The 16,730-nt window shown below is 51.7% G+C and overlaps 2 protein-coding genes across 9 annotated transcripts in view; both read right to left on the bottom strand.

Annotated features, from left to right (window-relative positions):
- The window catches only part of KIF17 (kinesin family member 17), a 69,486-nt gene extending 64,432 nt beyond the window's left edge, over nt 1-5,054 (bottom strand). For 2 of the 8 annotated variants that reach the window (XM_007491239.3, XM_056795663.1), the window contains exon 1: nt 4,190-5,045. In XM_007491239.3, the coding sequence (XP_007491301.2) occupies nt 4,190-4,420 (231 nt within the window). In that variant the 5' untranslated portion in view covers nt 4,421-5,045. Of the gene's footprint in view, nt 1-3,864; nt 3,996-4,189 lie in introns of those variants that run through there. The other 6 variants (XM_007491243.3, XM_007491240.3, XM_001377401.5 and 3 more) reach the window with 5 other exon arrangements.
- Nucleotides 5,055-6,676: 1,622 nt separating this feature from the next.
- SH2D5 (SH2 domain containing 5) lies at nt 6,677-16,728 on the bottom strand (the record flags this gene model as incomplete). The annotated part of the gene is made up of 6 exons (XM_056826194.1): nt 6,677-10,386; nt 12,156-12,315; nt 12,538-12,646; nt 14,469-14,646; nt 16,156-16,407; nt 16,666-16,728. Coding segments are annotated over 6 exons (954 nt in total), but the record flags the coding sequence as incomplete, so codon positions are not given.
- Between the last annotated feature and the right edge of the window lie 2 nt (nt 16,729-16,730).

The following is a 16,730-nucleotide window of genomic DNA, read 5'->3' as shown; positions in this document are numbered from 1 at the left end:
GTTGCTCACTTAATGAATGGGATCCACCAAGGGCAGAAGTCCTGTGTCTAATTTCACTATGGCACGTAACCTCGTTACCTATCATTGTGATCTACACAAAATACTTTTTAAAAATCCATATGAGGGCAACTGAGTAGCTCTGAGATGGGAGATACTAGGGTCAAATCTGGCCTCAGACACTTCCTAACTGGGTGATCCTGGACAAGACATTTAACACCAATTGCTTAGTCCTTACCACTTAGTCCTTACTATTCTGCCCTGGAACTGATGCTTGTGTTGATTCCAAGACAGAAGGTAAAGATTTACAAAAGAAAAAAAAATAGGTGTTATAGTAAACTGATCCACTGAAAGAACTGTGAATGTTTAATCTGGAAAAGGCCAAAGGGAGACATGCTAAATGTCGATAAGTATTTGAAGGGCTGTCACGTGGAAGAAGGATTTGACCTATCTGACCCCAGTAAGGATGAAAGGCTCTGCCATTTAGTACTGTATGACTTTGGCCTCCTCTCTTGAGGAGTTGATCTTCTAGGAGAGGCATACAGAATGCTTGTAGATAAAACTAGCACAGGAAATAAACACAATAAATAGTCTGCCACAAGGCAAATTTAGACTGGAGAACTTTCTAATAATGGTTAGAGCTGTTCAGCAGTGGAAATGGTCCCTTCTCTGAGGCGATGAGTTTCACATCATTGGAGATCTTTGGCCAGAGGCTGGCTGATTCTGAACTATGTTACAATATGGTCCCAGGTATGTTACAATAGGGCCTCTTCTAGGGATATCAGCTGTACCTGACACTTACTCAAATTCCATCCAACTCTCCTGTGATTTTGTATAAATAAAAAATGATTTCAGGGGGCATCGAGGTGGCTCGGTGGACTGAGAGCCAGTCCTGAAGTCAGAAGGTCCTGGGTTCAAATCTGACCTCAGACACTTCCTAGCTGTGTGACCTGGGGCAAGTCATTTAACCCCTATTGCCTAGTTCTTATCACTATTCTGCCTTGGAACCAAAACATAGTATTGATTCTAAGAAAGAAGGTAAAGGTTTAAAAAAGAATTACTATAGGGCAAGACACTAACATATAGGGATCAGGAAAAGTTCTCTTGAATCTCTCCAGATGATCAGTGCTGCAAATAATACAAAACTCAGCCCTAAGAGGCCTAAAGAAAGAAGAATGATGTAATAGGGATAGGGTGGGAATCAGGAGGAATCAGAAGAAGGTTCTCAGGGATCAAGTTATCAGACGATTGGCTAGGGAGGGAGTATGCACAACCTCCCAAAGCTTATTATTCCACTTGGGAATAATTCTAATTGTTAGGAAGTTTGTTTTTCTGACATCATTTCTTTTCATCTGTCTCTTGCAGCTTCCACTCAACTTTCTATTTGGTGATCAATGCTCTGTTCCTCCAAGAGGAAGAATCTTGAAGCTAGTCCAGCCAGGTTAGAAGCTTCCCCCATAGTTTACTGCCAAATCTAGGTGAGGATATATATCTGAAGCAGTGGAGAATGGAGATTCGAGGACAGAACAAGGGATGACCAACCATCCTAGAATATATGAGGGAAAGCAGCAACCCTTTTGGCATTTGGGAATTTGGCAGAGTGGGAATGGGGCCAGAGGTGGAGGACTTGGGGAGAAGCAACTTCAGAATGTAATGGCTGGGCTAGTAACCTAACCAGTAGGGCAGAAGAGACACAGACCTCTTCATTTCTTTGACCCCCAGGAGTTAAGAGCAGGTCCAACCCATTCCATCATGGAAAACTGCCCAAGGATTGCCTCCTTTCCATTCTGATCTCTGAAAACTGGGAAGAAGCCTGGGCTAGATTTTAAAAAAAAATAAGAAAAAGAAAACTCAAGAGCCTGAGCCAAACTTTTATCTTGTCTTTTTTTTTTTTTAAGTTCGTCACCCTGAGCAAATGGCAAGAACGAGGGATATTTCACATCAAAACCAGCGATGGATTCCTGGGCTCACCAGCTGCTAACCCAATCCTGAGGCATAGCCATAGCTGTCTTCTGAGATGAGGCCAATTCAACCTTAGGATTTCCCTCTGTAATGCCATCCAATCAACTCTGAGGTCAGCTTAGCCCACATTCCTACATCACAGAAGTGTTCCTAACAATATCAGGCACTAACACATTTTAGAATGGCCTTTTTAGAGCCAGTCACGGAATATGGCACAGAGCAAAAAGCAGCAGATTTGGAATCGGAAGACCTCGGATCAAATCCCATCTTAGATGCTTACTAGATGCATGGCCTTGGGCAGATGATTGATCTCACTGGTCCTCAATGTCCTTAACCGTAAGATGAGGAGGCTGCAGTAAATGGTCTCCAAGGCCTCTTCCAGCTTAAAGATCTATTTTGACCCTGTGAGAATCTTTCAGCCCTAATTGCCTCACCCTTATCACTCTTTGGCCTTGGAATAAATACTTAGTATTGACTTTAAGACCGAAAGTAAGGGTTTAAAAAACAAAATAAAATAAGGATTATCGAGTCCAATTCTCTTATAAGAAGGAGGAGTATCTACATGAGATGTATGAGCTTCCCTCCCACATCCACACTGGAGGTCTTGACCCCATGTCAAAGGTGCCCAAAAGGGACTTTCCACTGAGATTGGACCAGATGATATCTGAGATTCTGGGAAATTGAGGCCCAGAGAGGGAAAGCATTTTAGCCAAGGTCACACAACAGTAAGTCAATGGCAGAGCGGAGTCCTGTACCTTCCTAAGAATGCTATGCTGGGTAGGGACTCCAACTAGGACTTCGGACTCTTATTGGAGCCAATTAAATTGCCAAAGGTAAGCCTCAATGTCTCTCAACGTACACGAAGAAATGCGCCACAAATGTGAGGCCCAGGACACCACACACAGCAGATGTGGTCCCTTGACCGCCCGAGAACGGTCAGTGAAATTCCAGCAACATTTCTCTTTTGATAGTCTTGGAATGGGCTCCAGTTATCTCCCTATAAAATCAAACCCATTATTTCTGGACAGGGTTAGTGAAACTCGGGTTCTTATCATCTCTTACTGTCCATTAGTCAGGCCTGAGTACCCTGGGCACTGGAGAGAAGTCCTCTCCTTTAGACTGCCCTTTAAATGGCCCCGTTTCTTATTTCCCTTGGGCCTGTCATTTCATAGAGGACTCCCAGTGAGGAAACTCCCTCTAGCAGGGAGGTTCAGTAACTGCCTGGCAATTTATTCAAGTTTCCCCTGGAGCACAGAGAAGGGCCATACGCTGCCCAAGGCCCCCAGACAGGCGAGACTTGGACCAGGGTCTTCCGACACCCAGGCTGCCTTAGACAATTCCTTCCAAAGGCCCTACAGTAGGCAGGTCTGAGCACTTTGTGGATAAGAGAAACAGGAATCACAGGACACACAAAGGCCGGGGTCCTGGGAAAAGGGAGGAAGAAAGCTCTGGATGCTGAGAGGAGGAGGTTGACTCCCACAAAGAAAGGGAGATGGAAGGCTAGAACTCTCCCAGGGAAAAGGCAAGTCAAGGCTTCCAGAGCCTGGCTTATCCTAGGTGGGGCAGAACATGGGAGTGTCAGGTAGGGTTCAATCAGTCAGTCAACAAGCATTCAAGGGCTCACTATGTGCCAGGCACGGTGTTAAGTGATGGTAGTACAAAGAAAGGCCATACCAGGGCCCCCTGCCCTCCAAGGGCTTGCCTTACAAGGGGATGGGATGGGATGAGACAACATACAGATGGACATGGAAGACAGACACTGGAAATCGAAGCTAAGGCCAGACAGAATGGCACAGGCTTGCATGAAGGGGCGACCAGGAAAGGCCTTTTCCCGCAGGTGGGATGGGAGCTCAGTCTTGAGCCAGGAAGGCTAGGGCTGCCTGGCCTAAGGGGGGGGGGGGGTACCTTGGGACCCGGATGGAAGGGGGTGGGGTCGAGCCGAGGATAAACGCTGGAAACCAGCTCGAAGGGGTGTCCTGGATTCTGGATGGGGGAGAAAGGCTGAGCCTCTGGACCACGGCTCTCCTCTGGCAGAATGGAAACCCCTCGAAGGCAGCGACTGTTTCCCCCAGGGCTGGGAGTACGTCGAATTGGCCAGAATGGTAGGCGCGAGGCAGGGGTGGGGGTGGGGTGGGGGTGGGGAGGGCGGGCCTGGGCCCTAGCCTCCGCCCCGGTAGGTGCCAGGTCCTCCCCCAGCACGTGCCCCGCCCGGTGCCCACCCCTCCCTCACCTCCACTAGGGGGTAGGCGATCTCATTGTAGATCTGCTCGGTGTAATGCTCCAGGTAATAGGCGCCGTCGAAGGTGAACTGCTTGGGCGGCTCGTCTGCGGCGCCCGGGTTCTGGATGAAGCACTGGCCGCGGGCGCAGTCCACCGTCACCACGGACTGGCAGTTCAGCTCCTTTTCCCGATGGTTCATGGGCCGGCAGCGAACCACCACTTTCACCGACTCCGAGGCCATGCTACCGCCGCGGCGGGGGGCCCCGGGGCCTGGCCCGGGCTGCAGGCCCAGGCCCACGCCGGGGAACCTACTTGGCGGGGCGGAGCAGGGCAGAGGCGGGGCCGGGCTCGGGGCCCAGGCTATCTGACCGGGTGACCGGGGCGGGGCAGACCTGGCCCGTGGTAGGGGGCACCTCCTCCGTCGGGACGGGCGCGGGGCCCTGCGGGCTGCCTGGGACTACTGAGGTGGTCTGGGGGCGGGGCTCCTACAGTACTGGGCGGGGCTCCCCTAGGGCTACGCGGTTAGAGGCCCACTCCTCCGACAGCTGGTGATGTAGGACTGGACAGAGGAAAGAAGGGGCACTCAGCCTCTCTCTTCTGGGCTGGTGCAGGGGCCCTCAGACCCGCACAGGGTCTGGGAAGCGCGATGTCTCCTAGCTCCTCGAGGTGGGGGGACTCCGGCTCCCCGCAAGGGGCAGGGGCAGGCAGGGCCTGGAAGTGTGGCCCAAATGAATGCACAGAGAGTCAAAGGGAAGGGAACCCCGCTTCTGGGAAGGCGGGGAGGAGGGGGCAGTGCGGAGTCTAGGGGTGGTGCAGCGGTCCGGTAACGGGGCCTCGACGGGGCGGGGAGGGAGGGGGGAAGGGGCTCCCGGGCGGGCGGAGCAGCCCGGGGGACCCCGGCGCTCGCGCGTGGGAGGTTGGGGGACCGAAACCGGCGCCTGCTTCTCCTTCTCCGCCCCGGCGCTCCGGTCCTTGTGGGCTGGGCCGGGGGGAGGGGGGAGGGGGCTCCGCGGTGCAGGCGCCGCCGCCGCCGCCGCCGCAGGGACCCGAGCCCGGGAGCCGCCCCTTCCTCCCGCCTGTCGCGGCGTTCGCCGCTGCCTAGCGACGGGCTCTGGCGTCACAGGTGGCGGCGGCTCGGGGGAAAGCTTAGACGTTCCAAGCCTCTCCTGCCGCCCAACAAAAGCCAAGTCCAGCAAGTGTCCTCCCCGGTTCCCCTTGCCGGCCTCCCATGGTGGGACCGATCCAGGAGATACTGGCTTGAGACATTCCCAAAGAGATCCCAGAGAGACGGCAGACATCGTCAGTAGGACTGACGGACACCCCAGGCGCTCATTGCCCGGAGAGTTAGAGACATTGATGGATTGGAGATGGAGGGACAGATAGCCCATAAATTAGGGATCCAGGAGAGCTGCATTCTGGGAGGAAGCGCTTATTAAGCTAACGGAGACCCAGGGAGAGGGAGAGAAATAGATGAGAACAGAGACTCTAGAAGACATTGGCAAGAGTTAGGGAAAAGTTAGAGATGTGGCGAGAGATAAAAGAGGGCTTTCAAGTAAGACATTCTTGGCTTAGAGAGAAACTCGAGAAGACAGTGCCCACTTCGAGACCCCCAAGCCTGCTTCTCTCTTCTCCTCCATCTCTCCACAGAAGCAAAAGTAGTGGCCACCTAGACCAGGTTTCCCTTCAAGTGTGAGAAAGTCAGGGCTCTTAAAAGATAAATTGGGGACAGCTAGGTGACTCAGTGGATGAAGAGCCAAAGCCTGGAGGCAGGAGGTCCCGGGTTCAAATTTGGCCAAAGATACTTCCTAGCTGTGTGACCCTGGGCAAGTCATTTAAACCCAATTGCCTAGCCCTTACCACTCTTCTGCCTTGGAAATGATAGAGATTCTAAGAAGGTAAGTATTTGAAAAATCACAATAATAAATGTTTTTCAGGAAAGGCCAAGTCTAACCAGTGAGCCTAGCCAGTACAGGGAAAGTATATATACACATGGACCTAATCAGCTTCATGAAGGCAAAAGGGGAAGGGGGAAGGGAAGAGGGACAAGGAGCCCAAAATTCAGCTAATGAAGAGACTTCCCAGAAAGGTCTCCAAATTTGTGAAAATTCTGAGAATTTTTTAAAAAAGAAATCTAGGGTTTTATTCCCAGAAAGTTCACACATGGACAATTAGGCTAAAATTAGTACATTCGTGGTTTGTATACAATATAAAAATGCTTAATGAATGAATATTAAAGTGCTTGGGGAAAGTTGTTCTCTAAGTAGATTAAACATCCCTCTTGAGACCCTCTTTACACTATTTGCTCCATAGTCTTCCCCCCCCCCTTGAACTGTCAGATACCACTCCACTTTTGTCATGGATTGGGAGCCATCAGGGCTCATGTCACAATAGGGGGAAACTTTGACACTGGGGCCCAGGCCAGAGGGCTGTGTCCAGTTACCAAGTATTCGTGGTGGAATAAATGGATCCCACCAGAAGATATTGAAAGTTAACCCTATTTTCCCATTCATCTTCAGAGAAATGTTTTTATTGATAACAGCCACCCCTCTTAACACTCCCCACCCCCTCCAGAATTTAGTCCAGTCCAGTCCTGCCCGTGACACTTCGTTTCAGAAAAAGTCCCCCAAGAGAAAACTGGCAAAGGGGAAGAATGAGCCTGGGAGCTTCCCCCAGGTCCTGCTACATAGAAGCTAATTCTTGAACTCGGAAATCAGTCATTGGCCATCAGCAACTCTTTCACATTCAACTGTCATGATGAAAATTGGAAGAGATCTCATCCAAACCCTTTATTAGACAGATAAGGAAACTGAGGCCCCCAGAAAGGAAATATGCCCATGTCACACAGTGACTGAGTAGCTTGCTTCCCTCTTTGTGTCCCTGGGTTTGAGAATTTAAAGAACCCAATCCAACCAGGCTCTAATCCTTTGTGGTGAGGGGAAAGCACATAGGAAATCCACTGTCTTACATGCAAAGGTCAGCTAGAACAAGAGGAGACCTTTGAGAATTCAGCACATTGAAGATGAATCTGAAAGAGCCCATCATGGTTACTTAAAAGGAGGAATACCTGTATTGTGAAACTAGCCCAGAACCGGAGCATGGGAAGCTTCAGAGGTCATCTAGTCTAAGCTCCTATTTGATTAGAAATTCCTTCTAAGTTATCTCAGACAAGGAATCATCAAGACTCAACTTCAGTGATGGGGAACTCACTACCTCACCCAGCAGCCTATTCTACTCATGGATAACTCTAATTGTTAAGAAGTTCTGAATTCTGCCTCTCAGTGACTTCCATTCTCTGCTCCTGGTTTACCCCCTCTGAGGTCAAGGCTGTGAAAGTCTATTGGACATCTTATCACTTCCCATACTTGAAAGCAGGATTCTCTAAGTTAGATTACCCAAAACCCCTTGGGAGCCCAGCCTGGACCAAAGTTCACATTCTTTCACCTTCTCAAAGTTTCTTACCCAACTCTCTGGCCTCTCCTTCCACCCTTACCGGTGCTTGAATGCTCTGCCATTGAAGCCAGGCATGAGATGCAAACTTGCAGTTTTGCAAGGGATGATACAAGACAGAGAAGCAAAGACCATAGAACTTAAATGAGTTGTTTTTACCTCCTGATACTAAAGTCTTAACTCTGTAGGTCCTACTTGGTTCTTGGCTCCAGTTGGCCAAAGGAGAGCAAAGGGTCATCGATTTAAAGCTTGGAAGGCAGGGGCAACTAGGTGACTCAGTGGTCAAGCCTAGAGACGGAAGGTCCTGGATTCAAATGTGACCTCAGACACATCCTAGCTGTGTGACCCTGGGCAAGTCACTTAACCCCCATTGCCTAGCCTTTAGGGCTCTTCTGCCTTGGAACCAATACTTAATATTGATTCTAACATGGAAGGTATGGGTTAAAAAAAAAAAGCTGTAAGGTAAGAGACCGAGTTCAGCCCTTTCATTTGACATATAAGGAAACTGAGGCCACAGAAGTTAAAGTGAAGAGTCTCACAGTGTTAATTTAAGGCAAGATTTCAACTTAGACTTCTTAACTCTAAGTCCACAGCCCTAAGCTGTTTGGGAGAATGGGAAAGAGACAGAGATGGAGAGGGAAAAGGGAATATGAGATGAGATAAAGATAAACAGGAAGCCAAGGGAAGGAGAAAAGAAGAGGGAGCTGAGATAGAGAGGGGAAAAAAGAGTTTTGAGAATCTGGAGATGTGTGGATTTAGCAAATATATTCAAATCCCACTTCTGACACTGAATAGCTGCATAGCTGCCCAACTGAACAAGTCACTCCCTGAGACCTCAGTTTCCCTATCTGTGAAAAGAAGGGGAAAAGATCCCTCAGTTTCCATTCTTGTGGGGATGATTTCGAAGAAAGTACCTGGTGAACCTCAAAGCCTAGAGACCCAGGAACTAGTCTACTGAGCTCAATTCACTCCCTACTTCTTTCAGGTAACCCAGACCTAGTGCCAAAGTTTGGGTTCATCTACTGACTATGTGACCTTGAGTAAATCACCTTCCTCTTCTTGACTTGAACCTCCCTCTCCTTGAAATGAGAGGGCTAGACTAGATGATCTCTAAGGTCCCCTCCAACTCAAAGCCCCAGAATCGTGTTATTTGGTGCACTGAGTTATATTGTAGAAGCCCCTGGCCAGCTGCTGTGACTACCTGGCCCTACGCTGATGGTATAAACATGGCAAGAGGAAGAGATGGTTCCCTCTCCAGCATTTCTGCAGCAGCCTTCCCAGCATTCCTCTTACCTTAACCATGGGCCTCTAGCAAAAAAGAAAAAGGCCTCAACCAACCCCAAGTGGCAGCTCAAGACCAAATCAGCCCTTCCTCCTTCCCTTCCCCTGGACCTGGGGGCCACTTTTCCAAATGTGTCAATCAAGGATCAAAGAATCCCAGATCACTGAATGCCTTGAAGCACCTTCAGCCCCAACCATAGGGACTATCAGAACAGAGCCCAGAATCCTTGGACATTAGGGACCGTCTGGTCCAACATCTTTAACATAGATCATAAATTTGGAGCTGGGTCATTGAGTCCAATTCCTCCTCCCCATTTTACAGATGAGGAAACTGAGACAGCCAGAAGGTCAGAGACTTCCCCAGAGTCACCCAACTAGTATCTGTGGTGGGATTTAAACCCAGGTATTTCTGCCTCCGGGTCCAGCACTCTATCCACTGCCTCCCTTTCCATTACAGAGGAAAAAAACGCAGTCCAGAGAAAAGAATGAGTTGCTGAAGGTCATGAGAGCAGAGATTTAAACCCAGGTCTTTTTCAGTGATGATGCTTGCATGTCTGTCCTCCCTCCACCTCCCCCAGAGGATTTTCTGAATAAAATAACACATCCATAAGAAAGCTGGAAGCAGAGGTTGGGGTGAGCCCATGGAGGGTAGAAGCAGACTCGGGGGGGGGGGTGAGCTCGGGTTAAAAAGTCCCAGGGCCCCCGAGGCTGAGATCCATCCATGCTCCAAAGGGAAGATCTCTGATGGAGGCAGCCAGGCCAACCAAGCTGAGCAACTGTCTCCTTGGCCATAACACAGCAAAGCAAGGGAAGGCTGCAGATTTTCTCCCCACTATGCCTCAGTTCAGAGAGAGAGGGAAGGAGGGAGGGAGGGAGAGAGAGAGAGACAGAGAGAGAGATGAAGGGAGAGAGAGAGACAGAGAGATGAAGGGAGAGAGAGAGAGAGAGAGAGAGAGAGAGAGAGAGAGAGAGAGAGAGAGAGAGAGCCAGAGAGAGACAGAGAGAGAGAGGAAGGAGACAGAGAGACAGCCAGAGAGAGAGACAGAGACAGAGATGAAGGAAGAGAGAGAGAGAGCGAGACAGAGACAGAGAGGGAGAGAGAGGGAGGAAGGGAGAGAGTGTGTGTCCAAGAGATGGCCAGACAGAGTGACTCCCCACTCAGGGCTTTGCTCCACAAGGAAACAGCACCAAGGGAAGAGATTTCTCAGACTGGGAAAACCCAAGGGGAATAACTTAAAATTTACACGCACACACACTACTTGAGTTCTGGCATCCCCAAAACTGGCATTAGCCCAGTTCTTGCTGCCGGGGCTCTTGCTTGGGGTGGCCACGGGGCCATGCAGGCCGGCTGGGCCCATAGTCCTGTGCTTCATAGCAGGGGTTCAGACGTCCCATGTCCAGGGGGCAGAAAAGGCTACGCTCAGCTCCTGAATGGTGCTCCACCAAGGCCTCCAGGCTGGGGAATTCTGTCGGCAGATGCTGAGGGCACAAGAAAAAGACCATCATCCTGAGTCAGAGATACAATAATGGGATGCATTGATTTTGAGGGGGAGGAGACTTCACCAGAGCATCTAGTCTCCCCCCACTGCCCTTCATTTTCTGGAAAAGGAAACTTGGCCTCAGGGCAGCTACATATGTGCCTCAGATCACACAGCTAGGAAATGGCTGAGCCAGAATTTGCCCCCTTGTTCCCACAGCATTTTAAGGTTAACAAAGCACTCGGTTCAAACTGCCTCAGACACAAGGTGGAGGGGGCGGCTTTTCTGGTCCCTTTACTGCTAGCGCCTTCCCCTCTATGACTGATTATCTTCAAGTTTACATTGTCTAAATCTTGTATGTATATAGTTACACCTCAGTCCAGGGGCTAGAATGTTGGATTGGAGTCATGGAGACCTGAGTTCAAATCCTGCCTCAGAGAATGGGCACGTGACCCTTGGGAAGTCTCAGCCTCTTTCCTCATCTGTAAGATGGGAATAATAACCTCAGAGAGGTTATGAGAATCAAATGAGATTCTATGTAAAGTGCTTAGCAAACCTTAAGGAAATATTATTGCTAAGTTGACATTTCCCTGGTAAGAATATGAACTCCCAGAGGAAGGAAAAGAAATGGGAATTTAAGTGCCTATTATATGCCAGGCACTGTGCTAAAGACTTATAAATGGGGGAAAGTGGAGGGGAACAAGCATGTGGATCACAGCTACCTACTACGGGCCAGGCACATGCTAAGTGCTTTTCTAAGTTAAGGTACCATTTCTCTACTGGTTTCAGGTTTCCCAAAGGCGTTCTCTCCCAAGAACACTGTAAAGGTGGAGTCAATCAAAATGACAGTACCCCTGCTTCTCTAAAGGGGTACATCCACTTGCCAGAAGGCTCCACTCACTGTCCCTCTGACTGCCCAGACCAAAAACCCCCTGTCTGGTCACCACTGCACTAAGAAAGTGGAAGCTCCTTGAGGGCATGGGCCCTCTCAATTTTGTACCTGTGTCCTCAGTACTTAGCACAGTGGTTGTCTCCTAGTAAGTCAGTCTTTCCTTCCTTGAACTTCCCTCTCCCTTCCTTCCTTCCTTCCTTCCTTCCTTTCTTCCTTCCTTCCTTCCTTCCTTCCTTCCTTCCTTTCTTCCTTCCTTCCTTCCTTCCTTCCTTCCTTCCTTCCTTCCTTCCTCCTTTCCTTCTTCCTCCCATCATCCCCTCTTTCCTCCCTCTGTTCCTTACTTCCTACTTTCTTCATTCCTTCTCTCCTCCCTTCATTCCTTCCCTCTTTCTCTCTTCCTCCCCTCCTTTACTTTCTTCTTTCCTCTCTCCCTTCCTTCCTACTTTCCCTTCCCTTATTCATTTCTTCATTCTTCCCTCCTTTCCTTCCTTGCTACCTTCTCTTTCCTTCTTCATTCCTTATGTCTTCCCTCTTTCTCTCCTCCATCCCTCCTTTCCTCTTATCTTTCCTTCCTCCCTTCCCCCTTTTCTCCTTCCATGCCTCTCCTCACTCACCTCCTCCCTCTTTCCTTTTCTCCCCTCTCCCACCTTTCCCTCCTTTCTTCTTCCCTTTCCTCTTCTGTCCCTTCCATCCCTTTCTCCCTCCCTTCCTCCTATCTTTCCTTCCATCCTAAAGCTAGTTGAGTCCTCTAATCCACTAACCCAACACAGGTGTCCCAAGTCTCACGAGCCATTTCCAGAGCCTTGAAATAGTCCAAGGGATGTGAACAGAGGAGAAGTTGGGGGCAGGAGAGGGATGAATAGACGCCAAGCACTTACTTCCACACTGAACTTGCCCAAGTTAGTCCTGAAGATCTGATGGGGGACCACGCCACACTGTGTCTTCACTGACAGGCACCACTGGCCTCCAGGACCAGACTCGGGCCACAGCAGAAAGGCCCCAAGGACATCTCTTCGGAGCAGGGAGAGTGCCCGGGCCCTGGGACAGAGGGGGCCCTTGGTGAGTACCAGGCCTTAGGTAGCACTTATCTGTGACTCTCTGGACAGGAGCAGCTCCCCAGCTGCATTTCCCAGAAATGGGGAGGATGATCCCTAAACCCCTAAGCAGAGCCCAGGAAGAACCTGCCCCTAGCTCACACATGAGGTGACTACGGCAGCCTCGAAGGGTGCTCATGGGGTGTGGGTGTGGGGAGGAACTCACCTAGAGAGGCCGGTGAAGGCCCAGATGTTCTCAGTCAGGCTTCCCTCGCTCTCCACCAGGCAGGCCAGACCACTGGCTCCCTGGGCCCACCTCTCCCAGGCATCAGGAACTACAGTGTTGGAGACACACGTTAACAAGTGCTGGCATGTCTGCAGGGCGTCGTAAAACACTGTACACTCATTCTCTCACTGAAGGCTCAGGGCAGCCATGTGAACTCATTTTACAGATGAGGCGGAAACAGCTGATGAGTAGCAGTCAAGGTGCAGCCTCTGGCCTCAGAGCCTTTGCCCAGCACTCTCCAAAGCACCACAGCCTAGACCTGAGGTGGGGGCACTGACACCTTGGCTCAAATACTACACAGATCTAACTTACTGATTGCAAAGAGCCTGGAGATGGGGAAGGGGATGGGGAAGAGGAAGGGGAAGAGGAAGGGGTTGGGGAAGGGGATGGGAATGGGGATGAGGATGGGGATGGGAAGGGGAGGGTGAAGGGAATGGGGATAGGGATAGGTATGGGGAAGAGGAAGGGGAAGAGGAAGGGTTGGGGAAGGGGATAGGGAAGAGGAAGGGGTTGGGGAAGAGGAAGAGGATGGGAATGGGGATGGGATGAGGATGGGGATGGAAGGGGAGGGGAGGGGGAAGGGGATGGGAATGGGGATAGGGATGGGGAGGGGGAAGAGGAAGGGGAAGAGGAAGGGGTTGGGAAAGGGGAAGGGGATAGGGATGGGGATGAAGATGGGCATGGGAAGGGGATAGGGAAGAGGAAAGGGTTGGGCATGGGGAAGGGGATGGGAATGAGGATGAGGATGGGAAAGGAAGGGGATGGGGATAGTTTGGAGGCAAAGAATGCCTCCTTCCAGCTCCTTTTCCTACCCCAGCATCATGAGTTAAACGGCAACTGGAAAATGAGGGGGTTGGATGATTTGATGATCACTAAGGGCCCTTCAGGTTCTGACATTTTATAAAACTCCATGAGGGGGGCAGCTGGGTGGCTCAGTGGATGGAGAGCCAGGCCTAGAAATGGGAAGTCCTGGGTTCAAATGTGGCCTCAGACACTTCCTAGCTGTGTGACCCTGGGAAAGTCACAATTCCCATTTCCTAGCCCATTACCGCTTTTCTGCCTTGGAACCTATACACAGTATTGATTTTAAAACAGAAGACAAGTGGTGTAATGTCCCTGAACAATCTGCAGGGATCTAGGAGAAAAACACTATTCATAAGCAGAGGACAAACTGTGGGAGTGGAAACACCGAGAAAAAGCAACTGCCTGACTACAGCAGTTGAGGGGACATGACAGAGGAGAGACTCTAAACGAACACTCTAATGCAAATACTAACAACATGGAAATGGGTTCGAATCAAGAACACATGTGACACCCAGTGGAATCACGCATCGGCTATGGGGAGTGGGGGGGAGGAGAAGAAAATGATCTTTGTCTTTAATGAATAATGCTTGGAAATGATCAAATAAAATATTATTTAAAAAAAAAACAGAAGACAACAACAACAACAACAAGAAATTCCATGAGGGAATGGAAAGGACACTGACTTGGGCTCAGATCCTTTCTCTGTCACTTGGGTAAATCACTTTTAGCCTCAACTTTCTCTGCTATAAAATGGAGAGAACTTTCCTACTTTCCTACTCCCCAAGTCAGATGTGGAATGAGCTGAGTTTGCTGGTCTCTAAGGTCTCTCCTAGCTCTGAGCCCCTGGGATTCTGGGCCTTTTACCTTCCCAGGGCTATGGAGAGGAAAGCAAGCCTTACAGGTACTCTTGAACCCCAGGCCTCTTCCCTTTTAGGTAAAGGCCCCCTTCACTGCCTCCTCTGCCCCGGGCAGCTGGCTCTCTGGCCTGCCCCCTTACCATCTGGTTTCTGAAGGTGCCTGTCCATACCCACAGCCTCCCGGCTCCCCTGGCACACACACACACTCACAGGCCTCCCGCGCAGACTGCTGCAGCTGGGTTTCGTAGGTACAGCAGCGATAGGCCCCCGATCGGATCACCTTGCTCCGAATCGCCTTCTTTCGCACGAGGGTGGGGGAGCAGTAAGGGTTCCCCAGGCGGGATTGACGGGGGGTGGCCCCTCGACCTTCTGCCTCAGACATCTCCTTCTGCAGGCAGCGACCAGAGAGGACAAAGAGACGGACAAAGTCACAGACCCAGAGAGCCAAGGCAGAAGCGGTCCCTGGGAGCCTCAGCCCCCTGCTTCTGATGCCCCACAGAGCGGGCAGCCCTTCTTGGCTCCGTCACCATTCCTGTGCCATTAGGGGAACCGTGGCACTAACCAATGGGCTACCTGGCAAAAGGTCCGATATGGGTGTGCAGCCAGAGGCTGGGGTTCAGATCCCAGCTTCGGTCTGCGGTCTCGAGCTCCCTGGGGCTCTCCCGCACTGAACTGTTTAGCACAACATAAAAATAAAGACAAAGCAACATAGAAAATGTTCGTTTGTGGCTTTCTGAGTCAGTGGTTGGTGTAAGGGATCCAGGTCCCTTCTAGTTCTGTGAGTCTACAAAGCAGAAGCCACAGGTCATGTGTGTGTGTCCTTTAGAAAGGGGCAGCTGGGTGGCTCAGTGGATGGAGGGCCAGGCCCAGAGACAGGAGGTCCTGGGTTCAAATCTGGCCTCAGACACCTCCTAGCCAGGTGACCCTGGGCAAGTCTCTTGACCCCCATGGCCTAGCCCTTCCACTCTCCTGCCTTGGGACCAATATACAGTATTGACTCCAAGACCTGTCCACCTGTCATTTTACAGCTGAGGGAATGGAGTCGCAGAGAGCGGAAGGGTCACCCAGGTCCTAGGAAGCAGGGCTCTCTTGAACCCAGGTCCTCCGACTGCATCTAGAATTCTTTTTGCTGCACCACGAGGCTTGGAGGTTCCTTTCCATCCATTTTCAGATAAGGAAATTGAGGTTCAGAAGAGATGGGGGGTTGCCCCATGTCCGGCAGGAGCAAATGAAGGAGGGGAGATTCCGGTCTGTAGCCCACTTCCGGCGGCCCAGTCCCTTCCCCGGCAGACGCTCCTCTAAATACCCCTTCCTCACACTCCAGGGAAAAGATGGCGCCCTCGTGGGTCTGAGTGGGCTGCCTTCCTAGCCTCCCTGTCCCCTCTCTTTGGCTCCTGCTACGGGCTCTGGCCGCTGCCCACAAGGAGGGCCTTTATTGAGGCCCCGTCCTTGTCCAGCCTCAGCCTGGCTCCCACAGACGGCCCGGCAGCCGCCGTCCTTCTAGACGCTGCTTATGAAAAAGCAGGAGGGGTGTGGGCAGTCTAACGCCAAAGGGACGCAGACGGGAAATCCCTTGGGCCCAGGGTCGCCGGGGATGGGAACCCCAGGCTTCTGACTCCCGAGCTCGGTCCACCATTCCCCCCAAGAACCTGGTCGAGGACCTGCCGGGTCCCCCCCAAACCCACGGCCTCCCCCAAGGGGGCCCCCGGGGGGCCCCAAGCTGCCAGAAGAGAAGGTCCGCTCTGGCCTCCCCCAAGGGGGCCCCCGGGGGGCCCCAAGCTGCCAGAAGAGAAGGTCCGCTCCGGCCTGGGCCTGGGAAACAGGCCAGACAGGCTGGCCTTCCGTCCCTGCCCTCCAACTCCCGGCCATCCCTCTCCGCTCTCCGGGAGCCACTCACCGCGCTGCAGCCTGCCAGCCCCTCAGCGGGGGCGGGCAGCCGCCGGAACGAGACCAGAGCATGGACGTTTTGGGAGACCTGATCCCGGCCAAAGGGCTCCCTGATCAGCCCAGCAGGACCCGCGGGGCTGGGCGGCGGCTTGGGGGGCTCCTCCACAGGTGGCCCCGGCCCAGGCTGGGCTTGATCCTCAGGGTGCTGCAAGAGGTATGAGAGCTGAAAGGAGCGGCAAAGCAGCAGGTGGAGGATCTGGACCTGGGAAGGCAAAGAGAACGTGGAGATGGAGATGGAAGGGGGAGGGGGACAAGGAAGGGGGAGGGGGATGTTCGTTTTGGCGGGTGGGTGGGTGCCAGGAAGGGAGCATAGAGCAGCTTGACACCAAGCCTTGGAGAGTCTCTGGACTCTGCCTGCCACCCTGACCTCCTGTTCCCATGATGCCTCTCAAGACTGACAGATGGGCAGCAGGAAGGTCTTGGATGTGGCCCCCTCCCATTCCCTGGGGGCCCCCTTTACCTCCCCAGGCTGGCTGCCTGCAAACAAATGACAGAAGAGCTTGCTGGCAGGGCTCCGAGGGTTCC

Source organism: Monodelphis domestica, chromosome 4 (assembly GCF_027887165.1).
Source record: "Monodelphis domestica isolate mMonDom1 chromosome 4, mMonDom1.pri, whole genome shotgun sequence".
NCBI classification, from domain to species: Eukaryota; Metazoa; Chordata; class Mammalia; order Didelphimorphia; family Didelphidae; genus Monodelphis; species Monodelphis domestica.
Note: the sequence above shows the minus strand (reverse complement) of the source record. Positions and strands in the feature narration are given on the sequence as shown.